This window comes from Ahaetulla prasina, chromosome 3 (genome assembly GCF_028640845.1).
Source record: "Ahaetulla prasina isolate Xishuangbanna chromosome 3, ASM2864084v1, whole genome shotgun sequence".
In the NCBI taxonomy this organism is placed as follows: domain Eukaryota; kingdom Metazoa; phylum Chordata; class Lepidosauria; order Squamata; family Colubridae; genus Ahaetulla; species Ahaetulla prasina.
The window spans coordinates 80,078,296-80,102,457 of NC_080541.1; the positions used below are offsets into that span (position 1 = coordinate 80,078,296).

Here is a 24,162-nt window from a genome sequence, read left to right on the forward strand (position 1 = left end):
ACTAAATATTGTGAGCCTGATGGTATTTTGAAAATATTTGGAAAAACACAGGCAACTGCTTTTCATAATAAGCCCTTGACTAAAATGATCCATGGGGTAACCACATTTCTATATTAATTCAGTGGAATGATTCATGAGAAAAGCATTTTATTTTTAATCAGTTTAAAGCAATATAATCTAGGAGACATATTTTCAATAATGCTTCTCATCCAGGGAGTAGCTGGCCCACTAAGAAGCTTCAATTCAGTATAGTTAATATGCAGAATGCATTTGTGTTTATAGTTCATATTTGCTTTCAGAATACTCTAGGTTTAATCACCATTGTCTTCATATTGAGTTGGCAAAGTACGTGCTGAAATTCTGAAGTACAGTCAATTTCAAAGACACTGGACTAGATAAAAGGATGATTTTATTCGGTAAAGGGCAACCTGTTGTGTGTTTCTCCTCCACCAGATGGTGGCAGAATTTTCTATATAGGAATTCCCCTGCCTTCTGATCTATCCATTTCCCATGCCAATATTTTTTTTTTCAGAATGTTAAAAAAATGTGCATTCAATCTATTTTTTTTAAAATAACCCTTGCAAAAATCCACAATGCTTATTAGTAGCATTCTACTAATTTTTAATCGGAGGGCTGAAAGATCGTAAGATGGTAGTTTACTTAAAGTCACTAACTGATTCTTGACAGTTTATTATGCAATTCAGGATTAATTTTCATTGTCCCTCAGTCTAGTTCAGGAGTCTCCAACCTTGGCCACTTTAAGACTTGTGCAAAGCTGGCTGAGGAATTCTGGGAGTTGAAGTCCACAAGTCTTAAAGTGGCCAAGTTGGAGACCCCTGGTCTAGTTGTTTTGTCCTGCAAATGCTCTGTAGCACTATTTGAGGGGAGGAGTTGAAACAGTTATGTCCAGGATGTATGGGCTCTGTAGCAGAGGTGAGTTTCAGCAGGTTCTGACCAGTTCTGGAGAACTGGTAGTGGAAATTTCGAATAGTTTGGAGAACCGGTAGTAAAAATTCTGACTGGCCCTGCCCCCATCTATTCTCTGCCTCCCAAGTCCCAGCTGATTGGGAGAAAATGGGGATTTTGCAGTAACTTTCCCCTGGATTGGGGAGGAAATGGAGATTTTACACTATCCTTCCCCTGCCACGCCCACCAAGCCACACCCACAGAACCGGTAAAATTTTTTGAAACCCACCAATGGTCTGTAGATATCTTCTGAGCTCTCCTTCTGACCCATGCAATATCCAGATCTTCTATGGATGGCATAACAGATAAGTACAATCATGGAAGGAGGGAGTAGAGGGAACTATGAACATTTCAAAGTAAAAGGGGTGACCGAAAGGTGCCTACTTTCCTTTTAGTAGGCTGTCTTTATTACTCTAGAAATGCTAAAGACAAAGAGCTAAATAATTTACTCTTAATAGCATCACTTCAAGCATTTTTTTCTTCCTGTTGGCCAAATGTCTATGGTTTGTGTAGAAAGTTAGCACCCATCCCTCTCCTAGAAGAATGAAATATTTTAGGAAATATTAAAAAAGGCAGAATAGTATATTTTCCTGGATGAGAAATTGAGAAATATGCTCTTGGAGACCGAAAGCAGCCCCCACCTTTCTTAATAGCCCTCAGCAGATGTCAGCACTTAAGAGATAAAGAGCTTATTGAGATCTGGGTGGCTCTATTCATAGGCAAAAATTCCCTGCAGCAGTCGGAACAAAGGTAGGATTAGCCCTCAGCCACATTAGGAATTGCCCAACAAGCCCTTTCATTGCATAAGCCCAAACTTCAACCAAACCTAGCTCAGACAAACTCCTAGGATTTGTACATGGCACTATGGGAGTCTGACAACAGCCAATAGAATACATGTTCTTGCACAGGAACAGGAAGCTCAAGTGCAAAGCCCAAGGGAAGGCCTAAATATCTCCCCACTGTCAACTCCATGTGGTCAGCTGTCCACAACCACCCATGTGCTTCTGTTTTATCAATAAATGGATCCTCTTTTCAATCAGCTTCTAATGTTGGGATGTTTCTCCCAACAGATCCACAAGACTCTGGAAATGGGTGATAGTAAGACAGAAGTAGAGAAAACAATTAGCTAATTCCATCTCCAAATACTTATTTTTTTCAAAAAACCAGACCCCTCACCAATTAGAGCAGAACCCCACTCAATATCATTTGAGCCTCAGTGAGATAAAAGCTATCTAAGGATGTTAACATCCTATCTAAATGGGTTGTCCTCTGTTTTCATGGAGTTTTGAGCAAAATCAGGAAACGAAACAGTGTTCATTTATTTGTGTATCTATTTATTTATTGAATTTATATTGCCGCCTATTCCTATTATTCCAACAACACTTCTCACTCAAAGATAGTAATTTCGATTATATTAATAGTTCTTTGATTTGATTTATAAAAATTTTAATGTAACTGGTCCCAGTGAAAAGAGAAGGAAATACAAATATATTTAAGATATTACATAAAACATCTTCTATCGAATGATAGATGCAAAAAGGATGAAGATTCTTTTGGAAATATAACTGATGTATTCTTTTAAATGAAGAATTTTAATGTGACCTTCGTTTGGCATTTATTTTACTTTTCTTTTTCTCTTTTTCTTATTTATTTTTTCCACTTCTGTTGTTCAGTTAGTAGTTGACCCCTTTCGTGGAGATGTAAATGAAGTGACATTTCAATGCCATCCCATATTTAAAATACTGTATTAGTTGTGGCTCTTAAAGGATGATCTACATTCTTAAGCTCATTTATTCATTTAACAATTTCCCTCCAGAAGTTCCAACAGAAGGCTCTGAAACAAACTAAGCAGAAGAAATCTAAGTCGTCTGACTTTCTGATGGCTGAGCTTTGCTCGATGAGTTATTGCTCATAATTTGTGTAAGGATTAATTAAATAATTACAGACAAATGGCTGTAGGCAAAATTTTGTTCTTGCTTGTCAGAGTGCTGTTGGTAATTATTTTAATCATTTGTTGTCCCCCCCCTCTTTTTAATAAAGAGTTAATTTTAATTTAATTCTATTTTGGTGATATTTGATGCTGATACCACACAAGTAAATGAAGGATTAGAAGGAATGCTCCGCTTGTCATTGTCTTGGGTACACTTTTGACCTTGTTTCTCCCCCCTGCCCCCCCAAAAGCAAAAGATAAGAAAGTTTCAATTGAAGTCTTCGAAAAACCAGCTTTTAACATCAGCAAAACTGATATTTCAGTACATCAGACTTACAAGGTGGGACTTATTAGATATGACAAGCTGACTAGCAGTCTTGCAGCTCACCCACAAAAACTCAGGTTGTGAGCCCAAGCTGAACCAAGAGGTGAGATTTCACTCTTGATCATCATCAGCTTGAGTGACAATGGTTATGTCCTTGATCTAACCTGTCCATTGATTCAAACATTGCATCATGATTTTTCCCCCTTATAAATTGTCCTAAAACCTGCTATGCTGAAACTGAAAAGGCAATACGGTTGCTGAAAATATAATTCTTTGTAGAATTGTTTTTATGTAGTTTCTAGAGAAATGCATGCTAGAAGAAGTTTCATCAAAAGTGTCTTTCTTTGTATTGTATTGCTACTTAAGTTAGGTTAAAAGTAAAAAAACAACGGAATTCAACATGATAAAGGGAAGGATAGTTTTTTTTCACTACAATAGCATCAATCTTAAAATAAAACAAGATATCCGATACCTTCAAAATGTTGTTTGTCAGCCAATGATTATCCTTTTAATTTATGAAGTATTTTATTCTTATGTATATTATGTCATCGCAGTTCTCTATGTAATGTCCATATTGAGGCTAGAAATGTTAAGGTTGAAATATAGTAGATTATTTCAGCCAATCCAAGTAACTTAATTACTAAGCTGTTTCAAAATAAGAATCTTCACAATTCACAATTATATGGCACAGCAAATGTTTACTAAATGCTACTCTTTGCACTTAGATTTTTCAGCTTAGCCTCATCAATTAGTATAGTCTGCAACTCAGAAAATAATGGATTTTTTTGATGAAGAAATAAAAATAATGTTTGTGCCAAGTAGGGAGGGGTGAGTTAGGATGGTGAGGCAGAATTAGTAGACCATTGGGCAAAAAGAAGCAGAGTTACCATGAGTCTTCTCCCTATTATGTTACAAGATTCAACTAAACCAGGGGTCTGCAAACTTGGCTCTTCTAAGACTTGTGGACTTCAACTCCTCTGGGAGTTGAAGTCCACAAGTCTTAAAAGAGCCAAGTTTGCAGACCCCTGAACTAAACCATCACCTCAATATTCTCTCATTTTAAGATTGTAGCTCTGGACGACTTGGTCTACATCTTTCCAGTGGGAACAAGCTTGAGATAGTGAATAATAAACTCCGGCTCAAGGCACTCCCAGAATCATGAAACAGTGACTTCCATATAGATCAGAGCAGTGGTGAAATGTAACATGTGTTACTACTGGTTTTGTGGGCATGGCTTGGTGGTGGTGGGGAATGCAACTGGATGGGCATGGCCAATTTTTTTTTTTACTTTTAAAAGCATTTTTTCTACAACCTCTTTGGCCAAAGAGATTGTAGAAAAAATGCTTTTAAAAGGTTCCTCTGATGATCCCAGCTGAGTTGCCTGATCATCAGAGGCTTTTTTTTCTTTTAAAAGCATTTTTTTTGCCTTTAAAAGACAAAAAAGCCTCTGATGATCAGGCAACTCAGCTGGGATCGCCAGAGCCTTTTAAAAACATTTTTATTACAACCTCTTCGGCTGAAGAGGTTGTAAAAATGCTTTTAAAAGTGTCTGACAATCCCAGCTGAGCCGCATGATCATCAGAGGCTTTTTTTTACTTTTAAAAGCAATTTTTCAGCTGAAGAAAAAATGCTTTTAAAAGTAAAAAAAAACCCCACCAACCTCTGATGATCGCGCGGCTCAGCTGGGCATGGGGGTGGGGCAGGAATTTTTGCAGTTCTCCGAACCACCCACCACCATCGCTACTGGATCAGGTGATCAGGTCTGAACCGGGAGCATTTCACCCCTGGATCAGAGGTCCCCAACCCCCAGGCTGCACAAAGCAAAGTTTTACCTGCACATTTACAGGATCTAGGTTGTACATGAAATCATCCCTCCTCCGGACTGTGGAAGACAGTTTTTCTTCCAAAACCAGTCCCTGGTGCCAGAAAGGTTAAAATAGTAGTTTAATTAGGTACTGATTTTTCCTCAACTCAGCTTTTCCTGTTGAGGAAGATAAGAGGAAATCAGTGTTTGGAAACTATTCTCAGACTGCTTTCTGGCTTCTCAGTTTTCAGAAGGGTAGAGAACTTCATGAAGGTGAGAACTTCAGTGAGATCATTGCAAGCCTAGAGTCTGAATTTGGACGGTAAACAAAATGTTTTTCAGTTTTGGCCTGAAGAGGTTAATCAAACCCAGGGAGGGTCATCTCTGGTAGACAATCCATTTAGCTGTGATGGTAAATGGAATGTAGGAAATGACTAGGCTTAGACCGAGGGAGAAGGTCAAGTGTGTCATTAGTCTTGAGTGCTTTGTGCTCACAAGATATTTAACTCCAGCCCACCTTGGTTTCTGTTGATTCTTATCTACCACCAATTTGCTTTGAACATTAATAGTTCAGTTTCTTGTACAGAGTGTTGGTATGCAATAATCCTGTACTCTTCCTTGGTTCCTGCTTTCCTGCACTTGACATGGAACTTATTAATAGTTAGCTCTAATTCTACTAGAGAATTACATCTTTTCATTTTCTTCCAACCTTAACCATCTCCTGCAATGCACTTTATGGGGCTGCCCTTGAAGAGTATTCAGAAGCTACAGTTGATACAGAATGTAACAGTGCATACAGATTTGGAGGCCCCTTGGGTGGCACATGTAACATCACTCTAAGTGAGTTGCCAATTTACTTCTGGATCCAATTCAGCTTGTTGGTCATTGCCTTGAAAGCTCTTCGTGGCATAGGACCAGGATATCTAAGGAACCATCTTGCTCCAGTGGGATTGGTCCACCTCACTCTTGCTGGTGGAAAGGGTCTACTGTGGACTTCCAATGAATTGTAGCTGTAGGGGTCCAAGGGAGAGCTTTTCCTGCCACAACTCCCACCTTTTGGAACATCTTGACTCAGGAGATGAGGTCCACCCTACCTTCTGGCCTTCAGAAAATTGGCTGCGCTTATAGGCATGGTTCCCTGAAGAGGAAGCTGTTGACTGAAGGCCACCACCGCCTCTCTGTAATAAACTCATGTTTCTTTAGTTTGTCTTAATCTCTGTAATTTAATCCATTTTTATATTTTATAATTGTTTTTACTTCCATATATGTTATTATGATATAAATTGCTCAGTGTTGCCTTGTACCGCAAGGCAAATGGCATATGCATTTAATAAGTAAATAAATAAATAAATTTGGCCCATTTATTCTTGGTAAATGTCTTATCTGATATGCATTCTGTATATTAAGCTGTTTTACTATTGACAAAATGACAGATTTTAAAATGACAGTGATTCTTTGTCCACGTGTTATCTCTTTTCCCCCTTTGGCTTCAAGATAAATAGGATAAATAGTCTAATATGATTTATTATTAAGCTCTATTAATATGATTTTTTAAAAATTCATCGATCTCCACAGATGTTGCATAGCATGATGTTCTCTCTTGCATGCATTTAAAAAGAGTTACCATTAGCTATTTCTTGTAAAAGGAACATTTATTGTACAAACAACAGTAGATATAGATGGTTTTTAAAGTGTGGAAGAGGACAAAGAGCATCTAGAGAGGTTTGGAAACTCTCTAGTTAGAAAAGATTTGGCTTTACCTATGTTCAAGAGGGGCCTTTTCCACAAGTCTGAACAAAGCAAGAACTTACATATAATAAATTGCTGAGAATAATATATATATCAGGATGCCATCTGCTGCAAAATGGATTATGTATCGATGTTTTGCTGCAATTGATTGCTATAAGTTAAAAAGGGATCTAGCAGTGAATTGATTCAAGGTCAGTCTATTTGTCTTTATGCGAGTGCTGATCAGGAGCGTGGTTAGCACTGAAGAATTTGCATCACTATTTTCACTTTTAATGGTCAACATTAACATCTGCAAGAAAGCATGTTCTCACACCGCTTTGTGCTAGAGGAAAACAATTACGCTGTATAAGGTAGACTAGCTCTGTTATTGCGGTCCATAAGACTTTGATTACATGCTGCCAGGATTCATAGCAGCCTAGTAGTTGTTGACAGATAAAGTAACAAAAATGAAACTCATTTTTTCCCCCTTTATTGAGACCTCAAGGTAAAGCAAATTTTCAGGTCTTGTACTTACTGCATGGAAAAAATAGACCCTGACAGTCAAAGTGTGCCAGTCCAGAAATCTAAATTAAACCTAGTTTCATATCAAAGTTTCATTTAGTTTCTGGGAAAGAGCTTCTGCTGGCATTATGGGTTTTTTAAAAAAAGTAAAGCAAAAGTAAATATATTGTTTCTACAGTATTTCTTGGCTTTGTTTTCCTTGTCATATCTCTTTGATCCTTGCCCGTTTTTCTGGGTTTGTGTTTTCATTTTCATTTATTTTATCTGAGGAAAGACTTTTGAAAAATATAAGACCAAATTCCTTTATTTTCACATTCCAAATGTATATCTTGGTCTCATGGCATATGCATCCAATGAATGTTAAGATATTCCTTTATTTCATTCCTGGAATAAAGTAATAACAGAATTTTAAAAATAAAAATAATAAAAAAAGTTCACTTAGCTCAATTTTGGTTGTTAAGTCGAAGACAACTTGAACTCTTCTAAGGATATCAGGAAACTCATTACTGGAAAAGAATAAAGAATCAAACCTGTTTCTCTGGTAAAGCTAAGGGTTTGTGTCAGCTGATATCCTTCTCTCACTTTTAAAAACAAAATATAAATTTCATTAGTTCCTGAAGCACTATGTACACCCAGCTATGGAAATGGAAACTACTAAATGAGTAGTTTTATCCCATCAAATTGTTATGTGGATGCTGAGCCCAAGCTAATACAATTGCAGCTCAGATTAATGAGGCAGCATTCACAGAATCTCCTCTGTAATTAAACACTTCCATGGTTGACAATAGTATTAAAGATGTACCAGATGTTGAAAGCTGAGTGGTGAAACTTAAAACTGTTAAAATTGAAGGGGGTCACCTGTGAAACACAATTTCCTTAACAGTTTCTTTTAGAGCCCATCTCAAGAATAATTTTGGTTTAGGAGTAGGTTTAAGGGTGTTATTTTAATCAACCTATCATCTTCATTTGAGAATTTTCTCATTAATTTCTGAGCAAAAGTAACATCAACTGAACTTGTTTCCAAAATTACCTTTTCTGACCTTTTCCTAGATGATAATTATGAAAGCAGTCAGCTTAGAAGACTTTGTGTGTGTGTGTGTGTGTTTTTTTAAAATATATCTTATAAAGTAGTAGCAGAAATGCCCCTCTTGCATGCTAGTGTTGGATTTCAGAATTAACATTTTGGTTCATGTGCTTCTAATAATCACTGACCCTTACTTCATGTACTTTCCACAGGAAATGAATGCAGCAGAAATTACTTTGACCCTCTGATGGATGAGGAAATAAACCCAAGGCAGTGTGGGATAGAGGTCAGCAAAGAAGGTGAGGCAGAATTAAGTATGTAATTTTTGTGTCAGAATATTCTTTCCCGTTCATGGAAATGAGGTGACAAAGATCACAAATTCGGTTCCATTTAAATATCCAGCTTACAATTTAAATTATAAGTTTTAGCTGCTCTAAATGTGATAGGAAGCTTTGGGAGTCTTTGATGAAGGACAGTGTGTTAGTGGACAATAGAATAAGCAGTTGTAAGCTACATTTGTTCTGGCATCATGTTTACAGGTCTGCTAAGCCAAGTTTCTTAAGTGTAGTTGAAGAATGGAAGCAGGAATTGTCTGCTAAGCATGTAAACTAATTAAAAATATTTAAAATACCTAGTCAAAACTGGTATAACAAGATGTTCAATATTGGCTTGGCTTTCAATAAAGGTATTGTGGAACTACAGGTATTGTTGTGTGATCTCATACTTGGGTCTTTTGCTGAGAAAAATATTTTCTATGGTCTTAAATCCTGCTGTATGAATGGAATGGAGAGCAAGCAAAAAGATCACATTCATATTGAATTTTAAATATTTCTTTTTGTGGTTCACTTGTGGTCTTGTTAAAACACATTTTAAAAACACTTTGGCACTTTTAATTATGGACATATATAAGCAGAAAACTTATCTAATCTGGCCCCATTTCAGATGTACTAGACCCGTGATGGCGAACTTATGGCACACGTGCTGGAAGTGGCACACAGAGCCATCTCTCCCGGCACTCCAGCTGTCACCCATTGCCCTTCCGGGTTCCGGTGCACTGGTCTTCGCTGAGCTCTTCCGCACTGGTGTCCATTCTTCCAGTTTCCTGCATGCACATGCGTGCTGGCCAGCTGTCTTCACACGCACACACATGCCAGGAGCCAGAAGACCAGGTGATTGGTGCACATCCGCGTGCTGGGATCTGGAAGCTCAGCTTCCTGGTGCGCACACACATGCCAGAGAACTGCTCTTCCTGTTTCCGGTGCTCCCGCGCGTGCGTGCTGGGGAGCTGTTCCCCACACATGCTCCTATTTTGGCACTTGATGCCAAGAAGGTTTGCCAACATTGTATTAGACAATAACTTCTAGAATTCACCTGTCTCATTGAGAACTACAATCTATAAATCTGAAGATCATAGATCAGAGCAAGCTGATACTGAGAAAATTGTTAGGTGTGTGGTGTGTGTGGGAAGGATGGAAGGCTGAGTCAACCTTGAGCCGGTCAGAATCGAACCCTTGGCACTCAGCAGTGAGTTTGCCTGCAATACTGCATTCTAACCACGGTGCCACCACAGCTCACTCAGTAATGGTCAATTCTGCCTATTTAAATTCTTTATTATACAGTTGCTTAAGTTTTTAACTCTCTGAATTACCTCAATGTATCTCATTTTACTTCTTGTAGCACTTGTCAAGTCATATAAGTTATTCCTGTATGACAAACTGATGCGGTTTATAGATAAAGGGGGGGGAAAAAGGGCTGGTGTCACATTGTAAATTTATTATAATAATATTTTCATTCAGAAGATGAAGTATGCATATTTGTTTCATATTTGTGAGTAAGAATTGGTTCATTATTTATCCATAATTACATTTCTGTATATCAGGCAGGGGTGAAATGCTCCCATTTCGGACCGGATCGGCCGGTAGCAATGGCGGTGGGTGATTCGGAGAACCAGTAGCAAAAATCCCTGTCCCCCCACATGCCCAGCTGAGCCACACGATTGTCAGAGCCTTTTTTTTTACTTTTAAAAGCATTTTTTAAAAGGTAAAAAAGCTGAAGCTTGCCAGGCAAAAAAATGGACGGTGTAGGCAAAAAATCGGGTGGGGGTGGGGGGTTTGTTTTTGAGAGAGAGAGAGAAAGGAAGGAAGGAAGGAAGGAAGGAAGGAAGGAAGGAAGGAAGGAGGGAGGGAGGGAGGAAAAAGGAGAGGAAGGAAGGACTACAAACCTGACACTAGACGCAGCTTCAGAGGATAATCCAGGGCTGGAAAGGACCTGGAGATCATCTAGTACAACTCTGCTCCAGCAGGACATTGTTAATGAGTTTCTGTCTTTTGATCTCCAGTCACATAGCCACGCCCACCCAGTCACATGACACCCCCCCCCCCAAGCCATGCCCACAGAACCGGTAGGATTTCACCACTGATATCGGCCCTCCTAAATAGATACCCTCCAATTATTTGGATTACAGCTTTATGATTGCTAGCCATTATGTTCTACATTTGTAGAGGGTTCTCAGTTGAGAAGATATATTTTACAATTATTCTGTCTACATAACTAGATTTGATAACTAGAAGTTGAAGTGTGAATTATTTGCATTAGAATAGAATAGAATAGAATTTTTATTGGCCAAATGTGATTGGACACACAAGGAATTTGTCTTGGTGCATATGCTCTCAGTGTACATAAAAGAAAAGATACCTTCATCAAGGTACAACATTTACAACACAATTGATGGTCAATATATCAATATAAATCATAAGGATTGCCAGCAACAAGTTATAGTCATACAGTCATAAATTGAAAGAGATTGGTGATGGGAACTATGAGAAGATTAATAGTAGTGCAGATTCAATAAATAGTTTGACAGTGTTGATGGAATTATTTGTTTAGCAGAGTGATGGCCTTCGGGAAAAAACTGTTCTTGTGTCTAGTTGTTCTGTTGTGCAGTGCTCTATAGCGTCGTTTTGAGGGTAGGAGTTGAAACAGTTTATGTCCAGGATGCGAGGGGTCTGTAAATATTTTCACAGTTCACACATATTACCCAATACCATAACTTGTACATACAGTAGCAATAAAAATTTTAAGACTTAGCACCACACAACAAAGGGAAATAAGAAGCCAAGCACAAAATTCAGATTCAATGCATTACCTATTTTCATAGAAAGAGCATGCTCATGTAGAAATTGATTTTCTGTCTCAGTTTCTTGGAACCCTCACTTCCTAAAGATTCCAAAATATTATTCTGAGGCTGCTGGAGGGATGGAAGACTCTACTATTTTCAGCATCAGCCCCTGGACTTCTGTTGTATCCTATACTTTGTTTTTAAAGCACCAATCCTTTTCTATAGCTAGCAAAAGGAGGGGCAAGGTAATATGTCACTGCATGTGACAAAGAGCTATGGGATGAGTGAAATATGCAGACTGATAAATTATATTTGCAACAATTCCCCATCAGAATTTGTTTTTCTAAAAGAAAGGACAAGGATTTGTTTTTCTAAAAGAAAGAACAAGGATTATGACCTTGGCACATATCTTAGCATAAATGTAATGGGGAAAAAAGAAGTAATACCATGCCTAATCATACACAATTTAGAGATTTAATAAAAACCATATCAGGGTTTTTATATCAGGGCCTCTGGTGGCTCAGACTGCTAAGACAGTCTGTTATTAACACAGTTGCTTGCAATTACAGCAGGTTCAAGTCCCACCAGGCCCAAGGTTGACTCAGCCTTCCATCCTTTATAAGGTAGGTAAAATGAGGACCCAGATTGCTGGGGGCAATAAAGTTGACTTTGTACATAATATACAAATGGATGACGACTATTGCTTGACATGGTGTAAGCCGCCCTGAGTCTTCGGAGAAGGGCGGGATATAAATGCAAATAAAAAAAAAAAGTTCAAGGAAAATGTTGTGGGAAAATTTTAAAAACCCAAACCCATCTCAAAAACCCATGGTTTCTAGAATTCATATAAAAAAGAAGAGAATACCCTGTTTTCCCAAAAATAAGACATCCCCTGATAATAAGCCAAATCAGGCTTTTGAGTGCATGGCAATAAGGCCAAGTGCTTATTTCAGGGTTCAAACAAAAATAAGACAGGGTCTTATTTTCGGGGAAACACAGTAGATTTTACCTACTTTGAATAAGGGCAAGCAAAAAATCAGTTAAATATCTGATATAATTAGAAGATTAATAAAGCTTCATAAAGCCACCCTGTGTTGGGTACACAAAACATGGGAGAACAGACTGCAATCAATAGGCAAAAATAATGGTTAAATTTAACATTTAACAAAGAAACAAATCTCTTATCAGAATGTGTATTTAAGTTCTTTGACCAGTTTGGATAATATTAAAACTAAATAAATAGGGATTTGTTTCATTGTACACATGTAATAAAATGGGAGAGTAAAGCTAAAACAATTTTTAAACCAATTACTCGGCCAATCGTAGTAATAATTTCTTGGAATGAAAAACATAAAGCAATATTATTATCTGATCGAGTGATTAGCTCCCTTACATTTATAAAATGGGACAATAGTTTTTGGGATGTAACACAGCTTCTCCAAATGCTGTTGATATAATTTACTTGGACTTCAGTAAAGCATTTGATAAAGTAGACCATAACCTACTACTAGATAAAGTAGAAAAATGTGGGTTAGACAGCACCACCACCAGATGGATTCGTAACTGGCTGACCAACCGCACTCAACGTGTAGTCCTCAACGGAACTACATCCACATGGAGGGAAGTATGCAGTGGAGTACCCCAAGGCTCTGTTTTAGGCCCAGTACTCTTCAACATCTTCATCAATGACTTGGACGAGGGGATAGATGGGGAACTCATCAAATTTGCAGATGACACCAAGCTGGCAGGAATAGCCAACACTCCAGAAGATAGGCTCAAGTTACAGAAAGATCTTGACAGACTTGAACATTGGGCGCTATCTAACAAAATGAAATTCAACAGTGAAAAAAGTAAGGTTCTACATTTAGGCCAAAAAAACAAAATGCACCAGTACCGTATATGTGGTACCTTGCTCAATAGTAGTACCTGTGAGAGGGATCTTGGAGTCCTAGTGGATAACCATTTAGATATGAGCCAGCAGTGTGCAGCAGCTGTTAAAAAGCCAACACAGTTCTGGGCTGCATAAACAGAGGATAGAATCAAGATCACGTGAAGTGTTAGTACCACTTTATAATGCCTTGGTAAGGCCACACTTGGAATATTGCATCCAGTTTTGGTCGCCACGATGTAAAAAGATGTTGAGACTCTAGAAAGAGTGCAGAGAAGAGCAACAAAGATGATTAGGGACTGGAGGATAAAACATATGAAGAACGGTTGCAGGAACTGGGTATGTCTAGTTTAACAAAAGAAGGACTAGGGAGACATGATAGCAGTGTTCCAATATCTCAGGGGCTGCCACAGAGAAGTGGGAGTCGGGCTGTTCTCCAGAGCACCTGAGGGTAGAACAAGAAGCAATGGGTGGAAACTGATCAAGGAAAGAAGCAACTTAGAACTAAGGAGAAATTTCCTGACAGTTAGAACAATTAATAAGTGGAACAACTTGCCTTCAGAAGTTGTGAATGCTCCAACACTGGAAATTTTTAAGAAAATGTTGGATAACCATCTGACTGAGATGGTGTAGGGTTTCCTGCCTGGGCAGGGGGTTGGACTAGAAGGCCTCCAAGGTCCCTTCCAACTCTGATGTTATGTTATGTTATGTTAAAATACCCTCAGCTTGTATGACAGGTCATTCAGTTTGTAGGATTCTCTTTTTGCAACAAGAGACTTCTCTTTAGTTGTTGCAATGTTTCAGTTGGCAGCATCAGAATTTCCATTTGAAATGCTTCTGTCCCTTTCTCTTGTTGATGCCAGAGAGTTGAGTCAGACGAGAAGAACATAAGGCAATAACTGTAAAGTGCTGCAAATAATTATACGAGACAATTAAAGCCAATGTGTAATGTTCATACAGCTTTCAGCCTTACCCTGAGCATCTTATAGTTGGCCAAACCCACCCAAACACTTACATTACACACGATAGCAATATAATAATACATGCAATATCTAAGAGGCTAAATGTCTATGGAGATTCCCAGTCACCCAGGTCATGGTTGTCCCAAAGGTAGTTTTCCAAATGGCAGCTGGTCTTCCTTTGTTTTTCCTTGAAGATATTTCGCTTCTCATCCAAGAAGTTTCTTCAGTTCTTGAGAATGGTGGAGAATGGAAGGATTTATATTACTTGCAGTCATCTGGTCGATAGCACTCTTTCTGAGAGTTGTTGAGGCCACTTGAAGGTTTAACTATGCGCTTCAGCAGTTCCAAGAATGTTCCACACCCTTTTGCATTATTTTGGTGACCCTGAGGACATAGATAAAACCTCCAAGTGGCCTCAACATCTCTCAGAAAGATTGCTATCGACCAGATGACTATAAGCAATATAAACCCTTCCCTTCTCTAACTGAAGAAGTTTCTTGGATGGGAAATGAAAGATCTTCCAGGAAGAAAGAAGTCCAGTTACCTTTTGAAAAAGCACCTTTGGGACATCTAAGGGGCTGTCACAAAGAAGTGGAGGGCCAGGGTCATCCTATTCTCCAAAGGAGGGGTCTCCAACCTTGACAACTTTAAGACTTGTGAACTTCAACTCCCAGAAGCTTTGCTGACTGAGGAACTCTGGGAGTTGAAGTCTGCAAGTCTTAAAGTTGGGAAGGTTGGAGACCTCTGCTCCAAAGCATCTTAAGACGGGACAAGAAGTAACAGATGGGACCTTATAGAGGAAAGCTCACAACTTGCCTGCAGAAGTTGTGGGTTCTCCATCACTAGAGTTTTTTTAAGAAGACATTGGACAGCCATTTGTCAGAAATAGTATAGGGTCTCCTACCTGAACAGGAGGTTGGCCTGGAAGACCTCCAAGATCCCTCTCAACTCTGTATTTCACCATGAGAATCAGTCATATTCTTGTTTTCTAGAAATGAAGGTTGAAGAGATAGAAGGTGAAGATACTTTGGATTCTACGTGCCCTGTCAGCAGCATTAAGACCTCTGATCTTTGTGATGAAGTTGAAGATGAAGACATTCTCCCTTACATCGAGCAGTTTGAGAAAGAGGTTCACAATGAAGTTATTTTCCTGGGCAAACTTCCATGCAAACAGGTCAGAGTGGAGTACCGACAGTCTGACTCATGATTTGCTTCATAACTAGTTTTACTTTTTGCACATCTGACACATAGCCAAAGTGATGTCACTGTCTCTTCCACTTGACATTTTAACAGTTGGGCCCTAGAATCTCCCTCTGGTCTTTGAGCATGATTTCCAAACCATGCAAAAAGTTTCCACCAAAGTGTAATCTTTTGAGGAATGGAAAGAGAAATTATGAAATACATGGGGATTGTTTATATTAATGTTATTATTTTAATCAAATATCTGCATTGTAGTCTTACCTGCTTCTTTGTCATGGTGCTTCATGAACCTTGGAAATAGCTCATGTATGTTCAACTGTTGAAACTGAAATTGTCCAAAGAAACATGAAAATAAAGGCAGGCACTGAAAATCAATGAGTATAAAGAAGACAATTCCAAATGCCAGAGAGGAAAATTTTATTAATTCAGAGGGACATTATTCAAATTTACTCCCTTTTCAGATATAATATAAAAAAATAAAAGATACAAAAACATGGATACAACAAATAGGTCAAATACTTCACTTGCTTTTCAATTATAGTCAATTAAATGGTGGTACTAACCATTGTATAGAAGTTACCAAAAGCATTATAAAAATATTCGGATGTGTTGCTTGATTAATCTCCATAACTCTAAAGTAGGCATAGAGCCTGGAAAAACAATTCTACTAAAGATAAAAGTGAATGCTTTTATAATTAGTTGCTATTGCTTAAAATATTGTTGTGTGTTCTTTATTACACCATAGATAATGAAAGTAGGCATAGAATTTACTCTCGTGACTCATTTTTTAATTTCTATGAAACTAAAAATGAGTTTTTTGGCCTCTCAACATTTGCGCACATTTGGATTGATAGCAAACCATTTATCAAGCGATTAGTTATAAGATCCTTACCTAAAAATAATGGGATCATGTTCTCAGAAACAATGTGTTCTTTTATGTGGAGGATTATCTTGATTTGACTAAAACCTCTGCCTTAATATTTAAACAATATTATTTTTTTACTTAAATACTATGGTTAAAGCGTAAGAAAGGGTTTTTTTTAAAAAAAATCTAGCTTTTTTTAATCACATAAAATTGATTTGCAATCAAGCATAAGAATATAAGACTATATTATTCAAAAGCAGTGAAGACCAAGCAGTGAATTGTCATATCATGTAAGAGGACCATTTTTTACTCTTTTCATCCACTAGATCAGATTCCTTGTGGTTATTGCATTTATTGTTGGTATTCACTTAAAACATTTTTCCTCAGTCCTCTGAATAGATAAATATACCTTTTACAAGGATTCTCTCCATGAATAAACATGAGAATAGTTCTTAAAATGCTGTTGCCTGCCCCAAAATTCATGTTGACCGTTGCCTTAAATTATTAATTGTGGAACATTTAGGTAACCACAAAAAACAAAGAATTGAGCCCAGTTAGTCAGAAATTGTACTACAATTACCATAAATAGTATATAAGAACAGTGGATCTCATCAATGGGTTTTCCAAAGGAGAGATGGTTTCAAAACATTGAATCAATTGGAATTCAACTCTAGGAGGAAACTGCAATTTGTACTGCAGAACTATCAGCTTTTATTGTCTGAACTTACAAGGAAAACTAATGCATGCCTACTTAGAAGAAGCTCCATTGAATTCACTGGGAATTAGTGTTGCGTAAGCAAGCATATGATTGCACAGTTTAAATATGATATCTTCTATAGAATATTTACAGCACAGTCCCATTAGATCATTGCAGTGTAAATGAGAGCAGAATACAAATATTTCTGCTTTTGTTAGGTAATTTAATAAATATATAATCTTCCTAAGGTTATATAATTTTAAACGTGAAAAGAAGTATTTAAATGAATAAAAAGTAGGATCTTCAGTTTACGGACTATTAAAAATTGTTGGTGTGTCCTTCTGACACCTTTGTATCATATCTGCTATTAAATGTTACTTTTCCACTTTCTTAGGTCCGGATCCATTGCAATAGATATTCAAATGTTTCTACCTCTGTAACTACTGAATATTTTTCCTGAACTGGCAAGGGAACATTTGAATCCACATGTTATAGAACATATAGAATTTAATTAGTTCTTAATAGTCACAATTATCTCTTCAATCATTTAATTGGGTTTTTACCTTTTTATGGTACTCTAATTGATTTGTCAGTTACCTTCAGGTAGGAACTTAAAGGTATTTCATTAGTTACATGATACCTTTGGGGCATTTGCCCATTTGTCCCATTTATTAGACTGTCAGCTCTTTCCACAGTGAGACATACCACCCCACCCTTTACAAATATAAAATATATTTGAAGGTGAATAATACAATAATAAGGTTATGCTAAAATACACATTGCCCTAATATTGGCCTTAAAAAGCATTATGGATACTGTTAGTACATGTATTTTTTTCTTGACTAATCAAGTGTTGCCTCTTGTCAAAGACTTTATAATATATTCAAAAGATCAGGTAGTTAACTGGATGTATTCTACATTTCATATTAAAGTGGATTTGGAGAATATATTATATAGGTAGTCTTTGATTTGATTATGTCACCATGCAAAGATCATTATTCTGACATCATCATCATCATCATCATCATCATCATCATCATCATCATCTTCATCATCATTTAATTTTTATACCGCCCTTCTCCCGAAGGACTCAGGGCGGTGAACAGGCAGATAAAATAATACAATACATTACAATAAAAACACTATTTAAAAAACTTATTCAATATAGCCTAAAATTTAAAATACAATACAAAATATAAAATAAACCCCAATAAAATTCATGTTTAAAAACCCTATTTAAGCCAGTCTGACTGCAGTTTGGTATAGATACTGTTAACTAGTCAAAATTTCCTATATACTTTCTTTATTAAATGTAAATATAAGTATTACATGTATATTATAATATGTATATCATATAATACTTTCTGTACTTCTGTTTGAACATCATGTCACCTGATGTTTTAAGTGTATTCATCTCCATATTCTGAGTGTATTCATCTCCATAGCTAAGATGAATCAATATTCTCACCAAATGTTTAAATAATAGTTACAATTAATATTCTTCTCAGAATTTAAACATGTGAAACTTTCTTTCATATAGGATTTAAAATATGAAGATATTTTCCAAGATGGAAAGTTCAGTAGAAAACTTTCTAAAGTATTTCAAAGGTATGAATATTTGGGCATAGTTCCTATATAATAACCCTACATATAAATTAAGGAAAGTAAACATTAAATGGAAATTAGACTTAAGCTCAATATATTACACGTCATTGAAATAGTATGAGTAGTTCCGCAGTAGTTCGTTAGCTATTAGAAATGTTGCATGGTGTAATTTTTAAAACAGGCTCTTTTGTTTTGTCTATATATCAGTACTAAGATAGTGTGAAAAAGTTGATAGCAAGTACTTTGTTTTTCCCAGAAAATTCTGATTTTGAATCAGAGCCACCTGAGAGGATTACTGTTAAATATTTTGACAAAACGAAGATAGTGACTGAAACAAATATGTGAAAATTACATAATTGGAACAAGCTGTTTTATATTTATAATTTTAAAATATGAATCACTACATTTATTTGTTTAAAACCTTTACTCCTATCTGTTGCCTATACAATATACCAAGTGGCCAAGGAAATATACAATAAGCACCAGCTGTTTTCTGCCCCTAGAACAGGTATTGAAAAAGACATATAAATCTTTTGATCTATCTTCCCTGCAGACCTTTTTTAAAAATGACTCAAAGCTTGAAAAGATATTCTATCAAAGATTAACAATTCAATTTTATCCATGTCTAATTAAAAAAAAATACTATTGCCTGAGCACAAACCCAAATAAAAATACATCCCTCCAGCAAAAATATACAGTATTCTTATGATTGTTATATTTATATCACACCTTTGTTTCATGAGATCAAAGAGAATGAATTTGGGGGAGGAATTATTTCACTGACATGTTTCTCCTTGAATTACCAACTCATTATTTCCACTAATTTTATTGAATTGCTCTCTCTCAGCCAGACAGTTCTCGATTCTCCAACTTCTAGCTATGTGAACCAAAAAGAAAAATGTTGTATCCCTAAAAGAGATCAAATGGGGTAATGAAAACTGTTTACCTTCATAATTGTGTAATAGCTGCTAATAAAGGCAATAGATACAGTAGTTTAAAAGTAATAAAATCCACAACAAAGTGTATTTAATTTTAAATTGAATTGCAAGCAAATGGGTGTCCTAATGAACCCCTGTGTCAATGCAGCTCTAACCAAATTAAGTGAAATAATTTCCATCATGAGCAAACTAAATAAGTACGAAGTTTCAAACCCACCAGTCTTCCTGGGAAAAGAGGTTTTCGTGGATGACTCAACCACAGGAATTAGATAAGAAAGTTCACAATAGACGTTGCCTCTGTTCCATTTTTAGGGCAATTAGATTAAGCTTTGTTTAACCTTCAGGTCAAGAAAAAAAAGGATGCTACAGAATCCTGTGTTGTTTATTTTGGGCAGCGTTTCCCTGACTTCATCGTTGGCCTAGCCATCGCAGGCCTCTTACCTTTACATTTAAGGCACATGTCACTTTTACTCTTGTACACTTTTAATTTTTGTTTAGGTAATCATATCACTTTGTCAGAGTCTTTTTCTGACAGCTGATAATTTTGGGATTGGGTTTAACTGATCCAGGGAAATCCTGGATCAATCTAAGCCAGGGGTCTCCAACTTTGGTCCCTTTAAGACTTGTGGACTTCAATTCCCAGAGTTCCTCAGCCAGCTGAGCGGGAGATAAGAAAGACACTCAAGCTAGGCTGGACTTAGATCTCGTGTGGGTGCCAAAGGATTCGTGATGTATGATGTGCTTGACCTCCTCCCTCATGCTCAGCCTGGTCATCTCTTACATTGTCTTGGCTACTATTTTTGATCAGGCCCAGCTCAAGAACAACATAGAAAAATCCAGCCAAAGTTCACTCCTTTGTTTGCTTATACCACATAGGCAGAACCTTGCCAGACTAAACCTATACTACTCAAATCCTAATGGATATACCTTGGGAGATTCAAAGAAGTGGCTATCCTAAATCTCCATCTCCAATCCATCTTGGGCTATGTTATCGATTGTCTCCCTCCTCCCCCCCCGATCTTTGAATGTGCTCTTTCCTTTCTTGGAAACTGCCTCTTCCCTGTAGACCATCACCACCTTCCCCTTTGTAGACACAATTCATCATATCTTACCATAATGTCCCTATGAGGTGGGTTCGACTAAGAAAAAGTGATGGGCCTGAAGTGACCAAGCTGATATCCATGCTTTTAATCCTGCAAGAACTCAAGGTCTCCTGGTTTCTAACCCATCACAACATTAAATTGGATCTCAGTAGCTTCTGTGGGGCAGCTAGGGAAAGGCCTTGAAGAAAGGCAGGGATCAGTTTAGCATGGCTTAAATCCATTCCAAGAAATCATTTGAGAAAATATCTCAGACCATCCCTATCCCAGTCATGCCAATTGTTCCAATGGAAGAAAAGGAGAAAGAAAAGGGAATGGCAGGAGGGGCTGTTTTCCAGCATTCCTTTTTAAGAAAAGATTTGTCTGAAATGGTATGGGGTTTCCTGCCTGAGCAGGAGTTGGACTAGAAGATCTCCAAGGTCCCTTGCAACTTTGTTATTTTGTTATAACTATGCATGTGAAAGGCCCAGCTGCTCATGGCATATGTTATTGGTACACAAAGGTAAATTTAATGCCTGGGAAAGTGGAAGGCTACATCATGTGTCTCCTGCAAATTCATTTATTTATTTTAGCAATTTATAATACTGCCCAATTATATAGTAACCCTGGGCAACATAGGGTAAAAATAAACAATTAAAACAAACAGCAACAATCCCTGTCCCAGTCCAGAAGAAAAACAACCATTAATGGATTTAAATTAAACCAATCTCATTGTTTCTGTGGTTGTTCTTTTTTTTTAGAACCTTTATATAACAATTACAGGCTTCATTTGCATTCATTTAAATGTTTAGGAATTACTAGACAAAAGCATTCCCCCCAAAACAATTTCAAAAATAAAACTCGAGTTTGAAATACTACAAATAATTATCTTGATACAATTGCTCTGTTTAAACATACCCGTACCTTATTGCTAATTGAAACCTAGATTTCCAAATTAAATTTCTAACATGATTTTTTTTTTAAAAAAAGCTGTTCCTTCATATAATGTTTATATCAATTAGTGCGGTTCATTCTTTTGTTAAAACTACTGAGAAACAGCTACCATTTTTTTTTCTTTTTGCAAAACTATCCTTCATATATTTCAAGTCCCAGAAACTTTAGAAATTCACTGTCATAAATCAAGAAATAACTCTATATCCAGAATCAACATCCTAGAATGCTGGAAGGTGATGTGAGATTTTGCCCAAGCTATGCTATTGGGATACAACAGACATTCTATCCCAAAAGTGCTTTTTCAAGAGATATCTGGACTTTCTTGTTTTTCTCTGAAGACATTTCACTTCTCTTCCAAGAAGCTTGCAATAAACTATCTATTTTTGCTAATCTGGACTTTTAGGGGAACTCCAGTGTTCACTTGATTATAGCTTACTATTTTTGTCACAACAATTCAGACATAGATAGACGATTCTGTTATATTTAAAGGAGAATATCTGTAGCTTGAAATGAGGGGTCCTTGGTGCTCCCTGAACTTGGTTGTTTCTGGTTTGCACTGATGATGTTACCTGGTAATGAAATGTCTGCAGAAAATAACCCAGCTCAGAGAGCACTAGGGACTGTTGTGCATTATTCTTTTGCCACTTTGGTTGACTATACTCCTGGATTCTCTATGGCATATTTAAGAAGCAGAAATATGCAGTATACATGCATGTATGTTTGTATGTATTGATTTAATGATCACTACCCAGAGTCACTTGTTTGAGATAGACAGCTTTAGAAATTGAATAAATAAATAAATAAAGGAATGCAGCAAGTTTCAGGCGTCATGGTTGCCTTTAATTTATGCATGCTATTTAAAATGTTCCCTTTACATTCCCTTTGTCACCAAAGCAAGCCAGAAAGTCAGGTGTTGGAAACTGTCTCAAATGCCTGGAAAATGAGGGCTGCAGCCAAACTTCATAACCTTCCAGGAGTGAGTCATAATTCAAATGGAACAGCTGTTCCTTGCTGGAAGGTAAACAGTTTGGGTCTCTTCCTTCCTCCCTCCCTCCCTCGGTCCCTCCCTCTCTCCCTCCCTTTTCTTCTGTATGTGTTTGGAAAGGAAAATTGCAAATGACTAGATCAGATATATGGATTTCCTTGTAGAAAATAAAATCTTTTTTATTTAGATTTAAAAAGATGCAAGGAGTTTAGCAGGTTTTTAAGATGTACATTTTTCAAATGCAAAGATGTGCTTTAACAAAATGTTTAGAAGTACCTCTGGCCCACAGATCATGTCGGCAAGGCAAAATTTTTCAAGCACATTGACCAAGCAAAGTGATATTGTAGGTAGAAGAAAGGCAGCTCTGCCACTATTTAAACGAGACAAGCTTGAGATACGATGCATCCCCTATCTCCTTTTCCTACTCAACTGACACTAGCTTTGAGGGAATGTTGTAAATGCAAGAGAGATTGTGGTATAATTCCTCAGACTGGCGTTTTTGCCCCCCAGTCACTATTCGATTATCTTCCAAATTGCTGTGTTTCAGAGAGATAAAGATTTTTTATGGCTTGCTGACTTGAAACAACTAGAAGAGCCAGAAAAAGAGGAAGCTAACTGGCCATGCATAGTAATTCCATTGGGTAAATGCAAAATCTTTGTTTGTGTGACATTTCCAAAATTACTGCAGAAGATGAATCTAAAATATAAAATGTCACATTTGGCATGCAAAACTATCACAATATATTTCAGTATAAAATTCATAGAGGCGTTTAATTTAGAATGTGTTTAATAACTCGGTCTGACTGCATCAGTAATCCTGCCTTGAGGTTTTTGAAACATTGTCTGATTTATTCATTCACATGATGTTAATTGTGTGTGTGTGTGTGTGTGTATCTAAAAATATTAAGGTTAATTCTTCACTGTTAATTAAGAATTTTCTAATTTAACTTAAATAATTGCCATTGAGATTAGTTTGTTAAGTATAGATTGTGTTGACAAAAACAAAAGAGGCTTAATTCCGTCAAGTGATTTTTTTTAACACTGCTGAATGTAACTTCACATACTCTCTTATCTATATGGAAATATGCTGTTTTTCCTATTATAAATTAAACCCAGGAGTTTTTAAAAAGAGATTTTTGGTCACTATATTCCTTAAGGCATGCCAGGATTAAAACCATTGTATTCTGTGGACCCTGTCATAACAAAACATCCCAAGAGAAAGAAATATTTCCATTGCATATAGTCTATAGATCTCATAATATATTATCATACATCTTTATACTATATGACTAAGGTAAGATTACTTATATGGTTAAACATCTTCGATATATCAAATAAAACATTTCAGATCTTGAAGAGATTGTGGGACGGTGCGACAGTGAGCACGTTGCTATTCTAAAATATTTTGTTGAAGGCATGCTTTTTTTGATGTGCTATCGGATTTCATGTTAAACAATTGAGATCAAGTATTTATTTTGAAATTAATGTATAAAGAAATACTTTTTGCACCATGATGTAATAAGACAAAAGCTTACTAGATACTTTACAATATTAGAATCTTAATCTCTCTAA

The 24,162-nt window shown here is 36.8% G+C and overlaps 1 protein-coding gene across 1 annotated transcript in view; it reads left to right on the top strand.

Moving 5' to 3' along the window:
* Window positions 1-24,162, top strand: part of LOC131195313 (uncharacterized) — a 222,272-nt gene that overhangs the window by 30,874 nt on the left and 167,236 nt on the right. The window contains exons 3-6 of the mRNA XM_058177111.1: window positions 8,512-8,598; window positions 15,260-15,441; window positions 18,570-18,637; window positions 22,500-22,623. Coding sequence (XP_058033094.1) covers window positions 8,512-8,598; window positions 15,260-15,441; window positions 18,570-18,637; window positions 22,500-22,623 — 461 coding nt within the window. The remainder of the gene's footprint in view (window positions 1-8,511; window positions 8,599-15,259; window positions 15,442-18,569; window positions 18,638-22,499; window positions 22,624-24,162) is intronic.